The 12,034-nt window shown below is 41.3% G+C and overlaps 2 protein-coding genes across 2 annotated transcripts in view; both read right to left on the bottom strand.

Annotated features, from left to right (window-relative positions):
* LOC139288678 (glutamate receptor-interacting protein 2-like) overlaps positions 1–5,788 on the bottom strand; it is a 29,816-nt gene extending 24,028 nt beyond the window's left edge. Inside the window, exon 1 of the mRNA XM_070910051.1 lies at positions 5,596–5,788. Within this exon, the coding sequence (XP_070766152.1) occupies positions 5,596–5,773 (178 nt within the window). The 5' untranslated portion in view covers positions 5,774–5,788. The remainder of the gene's footprint in view (positions 1–5,595) is intronic.
* A 2,259-nt stretch (positions 5,789–8,047) lies between these two features.
* Positions 8,048–11,868, bottom strand: rpl32 (ribosomal protein L32). The gene is made up of 4 exons (XM_070910425.1): positions 11,820–11,868; positions 10,987–11,087; positions 10,705–10,886; positions 8,048–8,212 (listed from the first exon to the last, which is right to left on the bottom strand). The coding sequence occupies exons 2-4, from the start codon at positions 11,080–11,082 to the stop codon at positions 8,083–8,085; spliced, it is 408 nt and encodes a 135-aa protein (XP_070766526.1). The 5' UTR covers positions 11,083–11,087; positions 11,820–11,868; the 3' UTR covers positions 8,048–8,082.
* Between the last annotated feature and the right edge of the window lie 166 nt (positions 11,869–12,034).

Here is a 12,034-nt window from a genome sequence, read left to right as displayed (position 1 = left end):
CAGCTGCACACACATTAATGCTCTGCACTGCACCCTGGGTAAAGTGAAGGTTCTGGGAGGGAAAAGCCACTTAGCCAACAGCCACATCCATCCGTTGGTCATTAGCCAACTGAAACATGGTGATCGGCCTGAACTCAGGACCCTGGAAGGTCACTCCACTTTGTTTCCATGACAATCCTATAAAAGGGTCAAGGATTTAAAATAGCTCCTCTCTGCAGCCGAGACACTTGAAAACCATTAATTTAACACAAGAATACATTTGCGGCAGGCTTGATATATGCAACCACTAAAGCATGGGAATTTTCCTGAAGGAACAGCACGCGGTTAATGGACTGTTCGGGCATGGAGAGAAAATCATCATTTTCATGTCATTTGCAGCAGCTGCTACAGAAAGCCGGGAAACGCTCAATCTGCTCTGCAGGGAAAGTGATTTTTTTGTATATTTCTTTTTATCCACAGTGGGTCCCATTTCTGACACAGCACAGGGCTGCCCTCAGATTAGCAGAGCCACTGCCTCGGCCATCTGAACCTGAATGCAGCCACACATGCATGTCAGCAGTCACGGTGATGAGGAAACTTGACTTGGCACTTCTCTAATCCTGTCCACTGCGGATTACCTTTTCAGCTGTCCGGCACAGTGTTTGAACATTATATTACAAAGTTAGAGTGGAGCTGTCCTCGTTTTAAGAGTGGAGGGGCCATGTTAGTAGCCTTACTACAGGCATCAAGCTTAAATCATCAAGCTAAAGTCTCCAGTGATTGCTTTGATACTGCACATTACAGAGACTGGTTTAAACATTATTTCTCCCCATATTCAGAAAATATGTATATTATAAACCTTTTATAAAAATAAAGATACTGTGTGAGGTGAAAGGGACAGGTGCATGCAGGTGTGTAAAAACAAGGACACACAGCTCATAGAGGCAATTATGGTACCTTAGAATCTTAAGTGGCCGATTACACAATTTGCATCAATAATCATACTCCTTCTTGGAGCCATAATTCAGTCAAATCTGAACACACAGACATGATAAACATATTTTTTTATTCAGTGTGACTATGACTATGACTAGGATATCACAACGCATGTACAACGGAATGTGAATGTTCATAAATACGCTTAGAAAGCATTGTAAAATACGCTCCAGAACTTGCCTGAGAATCATCACGTTTTTAAGTAAGTCGCAATACGGTGATAGTTGTCTTTACATGCATGAGTACATTACAACCAGGAACTGCTAATAGCCGATTTGCCATAGCTTTAATGTTGCAAATTTGTCAAAATGTAAATACAAATATAGGCTAAAAAAGCTCAAGTTGTTGCCCACACCACAACTTACTGAGTCCATAGCAACACTTCCTGTTCACATCCCCCCAAATTTATGCTATGGTTGTCTACCAAATAGAAGTAAAACAAGTAATCATAAGAGTGACAAAATCTATCGATATAAACAGCCATGTTGCACTATACATATACTGTATATAATATAATATTAATAAATATTAAATATTAATCATATTTGGGGGGCAGTTGTCTTGATTTTGTCTACAGGCCTGACAGTATTTCAATTTTTATCTGTGCTGATTTGTTAAGACTGAACTGGGGGAAGCAAGAGCTCGGAGGGCATCAAACCCTCTCAGACCCTCTCTCTGTCCACATCAAGTCTCCACATCTGCCCAACTGAGGATGAGGCCTTTAGACAGCTGAGAGGCATGGATCCTTTGTCAAACCTTCTCTGACCTGAAACCTTTGGGCAGTCCCTGGATACGAGCAGTAATGAAGAAAATTCAGCCTTCTTGTGCTCACAGCTGCATGAGTCAGACCTTAACTACAGAAATATCATGGCGATGTATAGAACATACATATGCATAATATGGTATTTCACACTAATTTACACACATCCCTGCACAAATATCCTGTCCAGTGGCTGTGAGGCACCAACACACACACACAAAGTGAATGACACATCACAAACACATTAGTCCGGGCAACAGCCTCGTAGCCACGCGGGCTCCTGAGGGCCCCTGACAGTCCAGCAGCTGTCATTGCAGTCAAAAGGCAACATTAGCTCTGGGTAACGCAGACCCAACGCTATGCACGTGACCGAGCACTACTGTACCATAGAGTCATCCCCCAGCCATCCTCCTCCGGCTTAAAATAACCATAATTTACCCTAACGGCCAGAATTAAGATCAGGATAGAGCTGATTAATAAACAGCTCCAACACTGAAACAGCTACTGTAAAAAAAACACAATGCTAGTTAGTGGCTCAAGGATGAGGTTTGCCAGAGGAGCTGCATCTAAAGGACCTCAGAGCGTCGCACGGACTAAAATAAAATTCTGTGCTCCTGCATAAATATGTGGTGAGTTAATTAACTCCTGATTTAATTCAGGGCACTGTAAGCCATCCCTCTCATAACCAATCAGAATGTAGGTTAAATATGGGGGCGGCACTTACAATGACAATGAAATCATAATGCTATTTTCAGATGTAAAACTTTATTTATAAACTGGGCCCTGCCAGACCCAGTTTACGTTGCTATATCTGCCCCAAATACACTTGGCAGGATGGTATGCGTAGCTGGTGGTCGAGTCCACTGACATTTAAATCTCTTTCAACCCATCACAGCCATAACACATGCATTGTAATGATTCCACATTCAAATAAATTAGCATTCAGGCTGTATGGGTTAAAGATTTAAAATTAGAAGGGAACATTGGCGTAATACTTTTCAGCTACAGACGCTGTCCCCCAGATGAACTACTCATTCAAGACATAAGCCGCTCTTTACAGGTTAGTAAACTGAAGCCCCTCCTGCCACAAAGCCCCCACTACAACACACGAGCTGACCCCCTTGACTCTGCAAAGATCAAAGTGTGGTGCTCTTACCAATGCTGTTCTTGGTGTCTCTCCTCAGACCACACAGCATGGCTGTAGTTAAGTCAGCGCAGCCACCCTCGGGAATTATCCTTGCTGATATGTAGTAGTGGGCAGAGAGCTGAGGTTCCACCTGAGGTAAAAAAAAAAAAAAAAGTAGGCGACCCGAGAGACCGAGAGTCTCAGCCGCTTAGATAAAACAGAAACACCATCTTCGTTTCTTCATTCCTTTGCCAACATGTTCTTAACCCTTGTCTCTGTTTGTAAAAACCCAGCGAGGAATTTTAGCTCCAGGGGCCAAATTCTGACCCTCAGATGGTCTCTAGTTCCTTTCTCTATTTAAACTTGGTGACAAAAAGATGTCAGTTAAATGATTCCTCCCAATACTCAAAAAATATAAATCTACCAAGCCCTGTTTTTCTTTAAAATCCAAAGCAGGGAGAGCAAGGGTTCATGTCCTTTTCTTGCCATCTTGCCGTGGTCCCATTTCTGAGCTATTCTTACTAATCATTCGTCCTTTTCCAGAGGGTTTATCATCCCCTGTTCATACACTCACATGAGCTCACACACAGCCCTTCTCCCTCGCAGAGCTGGAGTGAGTGTGTTTGCTCCCTCTCTCTCCCTCTGCCAGAGGGGTTCAGTGAGGCAGACACACACGATAGTCACTCCCTCCCCCAGCACATGCACACACACACACTCTTTATCCATTTCCCACCAAGTCAAACACCCCTCATATGCACATCCTCAAACCCACCCACACACGTATACACACAGTGAGATGAGACATGACAAAACTACACACCCCCCACACACTCAACTCTCGGCACAATTAACACCACCTGCACATTCATTGTCAGACTGAGCCCTGAACAGTGTCACGTTTTTCTCACATGGAGACTGCACCCATTTTACAGCGCTTGTATCTATCTCTATCTTTCTCTCTCTCACACACACAAGCACATAATGGAAAAATGCACATGCAAAATTCCTGTGCAGAACAGCTGCCTGTTTGAGAGCATGTCTAGCAGTTGAAATGTTATTCATAAAAGTGCAGTTGTCGTGCACAAGGCTGTGATGACAGATCTACTTCTCATCATCATCATGTGAAAATAAACAAATGATGAGCAAATAGAAGCGAAATACAAAAAAGGGAGCATTTAGAATCTGAGTTATTGTGTGCAAATTAAACGCCATTTCCTCTGAAGCCCGGCATCTCATGTTTCCCCCTCGGGAGGGTGAAAGGACCCTCTGCTAATCATGGGCCCACTGAGGTCCATCCACCCAAACACAGAGGGACAAACGGGTCTGCTGACTGACCCGTCGCCACATCTGTCTGACCATTTGTCATGCACACAAGCCTCGACGCCTGCCACTTCCTGACCCCCACTGCAACCACCAACAACAACAAACGCCCTCCTCCAGCCTCACTGGCAGCCCCTCTGAGCCTCCTCTGCCTCATTTGTTTTGGTCACTGCGGACAAATTGGTTGTCATCGCTTTGGACTTTGGAGGCAGGGACATAAGAAAAAAAAACCAAACGTACAACTCAAGCTAAACCACACAGCACACCAAGATGCACAAAATTCAGAAATTCACAATGTGAAATCCTACCCTCTGATCTACAACTGCTTATTATACAGATGTGTAAAGTGATTACAAACAAACATTTCCATGTTTCTACCCACTGTTGCATGCAGCCTAATTAGTCAGCTGTTCCAGTGGACACAATACTCTTCGGTGTAGATAATTTCCTCGGAGACTTTTGTCCTTAATACCCCATTTACAATGTGAGCGAGCGTAGTCTTTCAGAGCGAGACTAATTAATTTCCAAAAGAAAAGAGAGAAGCGGGAGACGGAGCAGTGTGCTGGACTGATAAAAGCCTCTGGGAACAGGGAGGCAAATGTTGGGTTATAATAAAAATTTACTCTTTTGCACTTCCTCTAGACATTATTGATGTAGAGTGAGTGATAATGTAATGATTAGATTAAGAGAGTTAACAGTAACCTTGGCATACAAACAGAGGTAGGAATGCTCCACCAGAAAAGAAACAAAGTAAGGCAGAATTTGAAAAGACTGAAGAAGTGCTAAATATTCAAGACTCTCAGTGACTGTGTTCACTATTTAGTGCTGGTTTGTACATTTTCCCAACATTTCATCCACATTTTTGTAAAAACATTTTCATTATAAGTAGACAAAGTGGGCGTTCTAGACAGGAGGGCCTGAATCTTGAACCTGCTCCCCGATCAAACTGACCACACTGCCATCTTATGGTGATCACATCCAGTTGCAGGTGAAAGTCTGAAAAGCAAAATGACTAATTCCCTTGATAGAGACACAGATCAGCGTGTGACAAAAAAAAAAGGTCCAGAGGCGAAGGATGTGTCGCACACACTCGTGCTTCATTGTTCACCTTTAATATCGGTAAAAAAGCCAGATTTAAGTAAAGAAATGTTCATTTTAACAGGCCTGCTGCACACATACAAACAATTGAACTCTCTGTTTTTTAATTCATTCAGGTCAGGTATGTAATAAGATGACTGTTGGGGGAATTAATTACACATAAACTTGTTAAAGTCAAGTAATTGTGTGTAGACAATAAAAGTCATATTTCCCAAAACTGCATAAATTGGCAGAAAACTGAACCTTTTAATCTGTTATACTGTATGTTACCATTTCCCCCAAAAATTACATACAATAGATTTCCTGTTGGCTTTACCTTTGGTTCTCCCTCTGATGATGCCCAGTCGACACCTGAGAGAAAAAGAGAACATCCTCCTCTTTCCTCCTGCAGACCGGCTGCCTTTCCTCAGGGAATCTGTCTGAGGGAAAGCGAAGGAGAGCTGCTCGGGAGTGAGGCGCCCCTTCCCAAACACTACCCTAGCTGACATGTTCATTTTCCGACTAGTGACAAGGAAAAAAATGGAGTCTGTCCTCTTCCTGACACTCTCACCATCTCCTAGATATCGCAGTCTCTGCCTGTCCTGCTGTTTCCATGTCCTCCTCCCTCTCTGGAGAACTTCCAGTCCTCTCAGGTGAGTCTTTTCCAAGCCACTTCCAGAGACAGGTGCAGGGTGTTTCACAGAGGAAATATTAAGATCCAACAGCGCGCCCGTGTTTTTCCCCCAACCATCATTGGTAACTCACTTCCTTCAGTTCCAAACAGCCACAAGCTGACTGGCTAAATAAATGTTATGTTTTTTGCATCTCTGGCAATGTCAGTTTTACAGGAACAGATGGCAGAGGGCTCAGGGCTGTGGGACACAGCTTGCCTGCCAGAATGCAATGGAAACTTTCTCTGCAGGGAGTCGGCTCTGAACATCCCAGAACAATATACAATCTGAGCTGGCCATTTCAAGGCAATGACTTTTGATACCGTTCTGTTTCATCTATTGATAATACACCAATGTGTCAGCGGCTGATTTGTCTAAACATGCTCATACATGATGCCAAACTGCCTCCTTGCCGTTAGTCCAAACCCTGGGAGGACACTGTGAGCTGGCTTCTTCACATTTTTCAAGGACGGAGGAGGAAAGGAAGCTTTCAGTCTGAGGCAGTAACCCTGATGACGTCATAGTGATGTCATCAGGGTTATAAGGGTTGACGCAATGCCTGGGGCCCATTTCACAAATGATCAGTGTTGGAGGAAGTAGTCCAATCTGTAAACTTTACTCTGTTACATGTAAAAGTCCTAAATTCAAGGTTTTACTTCAGTAAAAGTATTATCAGCAAAATGTACTTAAAGTATTGAATGTAAAAGTCACAACTCATAGGGCAGAATGGTCCCGTTCAGAGTGTTATAATATTATATCATTATTGATCTCTTATCTTAATAGCAGCATTTAAATTCTAGTCAAGGTGGAGCTAATTTCAATGTATGTGCTGTTAGATTATTTTATGTTGTTGTTTTGTTTTTGTTATATATTTATTTATATTTTAGAAGTTGATTATGTGCTATATGTAAAATCTGAATTATCTGAAGTATCGATAGCTGTCGGACCAATGCAGTGGAGGTACTTCAAATTTGTATTTAAGTACAGCTCTTGCATAAACATACTAACTTTCACCAGTCACTTGCAAATTGCAGATAAATGTACATTCCTACAGTCCTCATGCATGGGTTGTCCTCAAGTAAAATTGACTCGAGGGAACACATAGACGTTTGCCAGTCAGGGAGGCTCTGCTCAGAGACGTTAAGTTGCCTCTGCTTCATCAACTTCGACCATTCTTGTCTCCCACAAGTCAATCTTACAACAGCTGATAACTCATTGCAGAATAACTTCAACTCTATTACTCTATAACTCGATTATTTATGCCCTATGAATACTTGCTTAAAGATTGTTACATCTACATCTTCCATCACCCAAGCAACCTGAAGTAATTTTGGTAGAAATTTAATATAAAAAAAATCTGAAAAGGAGTTCACTGTTCTTTGATGGCAAGAAGCCTTAAAAACTGTAAAAGCATGTACTCTTTCATAAGCTACCCCAGATCACATTCTGAATAAAAAGTGTTTATACGTAGTTATGTGGCCTCCTCCATTTATAATATGGGTCACCACTCTTCTTCAGGCATCTTGCCCCTTTTGTTTATTTCCAGTTCAGCGTCCAGTCATCTGGAAGGACGTGAGGAATAACCCTGTTTAACCAAAGGAGAATACAAGCGGCTCTGCAGCCATCGATGTAGACGCCGACTCGTGTGTGTGAACATTTCTGTGCTACTTTGACGCCTGTGCACCGAACAAGAATAGCTTGGTCTCTGAAGTATCATGCCCCATATGAATTACCCATTTATAACTCCCTGGTCACGCCAATACCTGTTAATACACACTCCTTTTTTAAGTTAGATTTCCCTCCTCCAGTGATACTACTTTAAAAATGGCTAGAAAACTTGTTTTGATGTTGTAAAAATGAAAAAAAAAACAACTTAAAACAGGAAATTTTGATTGAAATAAAATGGCCAGAGCACAATTTCAAGTTTGTCTCTGTCCAAATTGCCTTACTTCCTACCATCTCAGCCAACAAACTCACTAAACTATGAGATGAGCCTTTCTCCTCCATAAAATTATTTCAAGTTTGAAACTTTTCAAACATGTCAGATTATCTAGACCTGTGCAACAATGCTGCTAACAAGAACAACAATGAAGTTCAGAAAAATTACCCACGAGCCAGTTTCGATTTTTAAGAGTTTATTGTGAATAACCAGTTTATTCGTTCTCCTCGCTCCTGAGCCTGGCGTTGGGGTTGGTGATCTTGATGGCCAGCTGAGCGGCCCTCTCGACAATCACCTTCCTGTTCTTGGAAGAGACGTTGTGGGCGATCTCAGCACAGTGAGTCCTACAGAGGCAGAGGGAAGGATGTTTGGTTAATGACGAGATGTTTTCACTGAAATTACAGTTTGGGTCACAATTGTGTTGAGGTTTCTATTACAGTGTTGAATGACCTAATTTAATACCATATTAAACAATTTACGTGCTTTGTAGAATGTTTTAACAAGGATAGTCACCCTGTAAAGTTAGATAAAATATTACAGCAGCTTGGTCCCATGCAGACCAATTTATTTCATATCATTTCCTGATGCTTTGGCCAGATCACCCCTGGTTTGCAGAAACATGCAAGTAAAGGGAGTTCAAAGAAAGTCTGTGACAAAAGTCTCAAAGTTGAGATAAAGCTGGATCCTGATCATGCAACCAATGACAAATACGGAGGGTGATGAATTACAAGTAGCCTCTAAATGTGAATTAAAAGTATAGAAAAATGGACTTAACGAGGTGGAAAATGTTCATCCACAGTGTTATGACTTCATGCTTCCAAAGTAACATGATTTCACATACAATTGAAATAATTACATTTCTGTCACTTTATTCTAACTCTAAGACTACCATCAATACTTAACATGTTCTCTGAACTATACAACAGAGACCACTTTCAAAACAAAGTGAAACTGGTCTCAAAATCAATGTTGCCATATCTGGAGTCAACTGTACTCAGTTTGATTGAAGCCTGTTCATAAAGCAGCTTAGTGAGCTAAATTTCAGCTGAACTCTGGCTTTTCTTTGACTTGGGCTGATTATATTTTGCTTGTTACATTGCATCCAAACAGTAAATCATATCCCTCTTGACCAAACTGGCATTTCCATGGATTTATGGGCTCAATCTGGTTGTTCAAATTGCTACTAGACACTGGCTGCAAAAAAGGTGGACAACCAAACATCTCCCCTGAAACACAGACAATTAACGTTGTCCTCAACATATAACAGATCAAAAGTTTTAAAGCTCGTCTTTGTGATTTTCCCAAATGGTTTCCTTAAGATATCACGGTTTTAGACATGTTGACAATCCGTAGTCCGCTCGCTCCTGTGGGGATCAACAGGTGGGATAGTGTAGCTGCTGAGTGAGCTTGTTTAGTGATCTACACCTTTTGAATCAAATCATCTAATCATTGCACTAACTGCCAGGCATCCATTATCACCCCTAATCTGCTGTTGAATTCTTTCAGCATACAATTACAAACAATACTCTGAACAGATCAATTCAACCCGATCTGCACCTGGCTGGACATTGGCGAGTTGATATTTAAATTCAGTCAGACTAAACTCTGACATTAAGGAGACAGCATTAGGGATCAATCCATGACAAGAAGCAAAGGAAAGCTCACCCCTTCACTGAAATTAACAGGATGATGTCACAGCAGCTTACTTGACAACACGCCTCAAGCTTCATAACTAAGTCGAGGCAACTGCCACCTGCCCACCCCACTGTGTTATCGACATTTATATTTTCTGGTTTAAATTTAACTGACCAAAACCAATATTAAAACTAAGCTTATATCCCTTCAGAGACCTATGAATGACTTGATTAACACCAGACCCACTGTTTACTACAGTTTACAGTGCACAGAAAGCAGGGAGATTCTTGGACATAAAATTGATTAATATTGACAAATTAATGTTGTTCTTTCTATAGCTTTGATGTGAAATAAATATGCCCATTGTGCCAGATGCAAGGACAGCCTTAAGTATCTCTACTCAAGTGATTGGCTGTTATAAATCTCTCTCCTTTAACATTCAGAACTATACTTTCTGGTTAAACAAAGTGAGTCGATAAACAACGTGAGAACAGTTATCAGGGACTGTCATCGGGTTGTTGTGAAGCCAGGTATTAAAAAGACAAACTATGTTGGACTTCCTCATACAAGTTCCTGCTTTCATAAAAAGGCCAAATATTTGTCACATGAGGATCAGATAGCATCCACAATTGATTAAATTCCCATTAGATGTTAAGTGTTGGACTATTACAAAAATATAATCTGAGTAGTTTATAACCTTCTGAAATGTTGTTAGAGTATGCCTCTGCTGATAACAGCTTGACGTATTTACTCTGTTACTCAGTCTTTATCAAAAACCTAAATTGATTTATGTCACATAGGTATGACAGAATATACCAGTTCAAGTCTTGCTGCCATTCAAGGTTCAGTTCACCCACTTTACGCTGGGGTGTACAGACATGTAGGTACTCTTATTTACTGATCTCTGCCACCAATAACTTCTCTTAACAGAAACAATGTCCCATTTAGTCAAGAAGGTCGGTTGATCAATCAATTCAAAGTTTTTAAAATGTAAAATGCATATTTTTTAAATGAAAGCTTAAGTCAAACACGTGCACTTACAATTCCATTCCGCCATTATACTGAAGTGGCGGTAAAAATCTCAGAGGGTATCTCAAAATCTCAGCAAGTCGAACTAACCTTGTGCACGCCTAACACTAATAACTTTGTTATGTATGGAAAAGTAATCTACATTATGACAGTATGCGCACACACAACTTACTTGTTACTCATCATCAGGACCTCAAGCTCCTTGACATTGTGCACCAGGAACTTCTTGAAGCCAGTGGGCAGCATGTACTTTGTCTTCTTGTTGCTACCATAACCAATGTTGGGCATCAGCATCTGACCCTTGAACCGCCTGCGGACCCTGTTGTCAATACCTCTGGGCTTGCGCCAGTTTTTCTGTTGAAGATAATCAAAGATGAAATCACTTGCAGATCTAATCTAGCAAGTAAAAGCAGGGGATCCATTTTAAATCTAGTATGTCAATAATGACTCTTACCGCAATCTTCACATATCTGTCAGATTGATGGCGAATGAACTTCTTGGTTCGCTTTTTGACAATCTTGGGCTTTGTGAGGGGCCTGAGGGCTGCCATGGTGACTGAGGACAGAAGAAAAAGAAAGGTTACAACCAGTTCAACATGATTATGTCAGCATTACACCACAACGTGCTACATGCTAGTAGGAATTTATTTGCATAAATAGCTAATGGTAGATGAGAAAACGTATGAAGAATTGGCAGAAACTTGCTGCGTGAAAGTGTTGCGGTTCCTGCAATAAACTCACTGCCACATTTATGTACAAGACTAGCTCTCACTGACAAAACGATCACTGACCCTCAGACTCAAAGCAATGACTCAACTATACATCAACTTTTCAGTGGAGGGATCCGCAAGGTAAACGTGTTGACCAACGTTAGCTAGCTAGCTAACGTCAACGGCGTAGTCAATGTGTAGCTAGCTAACTATGCTACACTACTCCATGGATTCCGTTTCGGCATTAAGGCCTTAACAGAAATAAGCATGTGACATATGTCTAGTATTAGAAACAGCTATTTGTTATTTCACAGTGCTTATCTGTAAGCCACGCTGCACAGCGGGCCTTTACTGAACACTACAACCCCATTTCACGGGGAGAGAGCGCTAGCAACCAGTCAGCCGCTTTAGCAGCAGCACTTCGCTCCAGAACGACACATTAAACACAGTATAAAACGATAAAAACGGTCAATTTTCTCTAACATATATAAGGTGGACGTACATGAATGATAAACTATATCAGGATGGGGAAATAACGACCTAAATCGCACGGATTCACATAGATTGTATTGACTCACCCGCCGATGTAAATCCAAAAGGGACTTCAGCGACGGCGGAAGGAAAGAAAAGGACTTCCGCGAATGTTGCAAAGGCTTATGGGTAGTGTATTTTATCAGAGTACAGTACTCTAAAGCGCCTGTGGTCCACTGGAATTTACTGTTTCTCAGTTTTTTTCTAAATATTTAGTGAAACAACATGTCGTATTGTTTGTCTTTGTCCACTATATATTTTA

Source organism: Enoplosus armatus, chromosome 8 (assembly GCF_043641665.1).
Source record: "Enoplosus armatus isolate fEnoArm2 chromosome 8, fEnoArm2.hap1, whole genome shotgun sequence".
Lineage (NCBI taxonomy): Eukaryota > Metazoa > Chordata > Actinopteri > Centrarchiformes > Enoplosidae > Enoplosus > Enoplosus armatus.
Note: the sequence above shows the minus strand (reverse complement) of the source record. Positions and strands in the feature narration are given on the sequence as shown.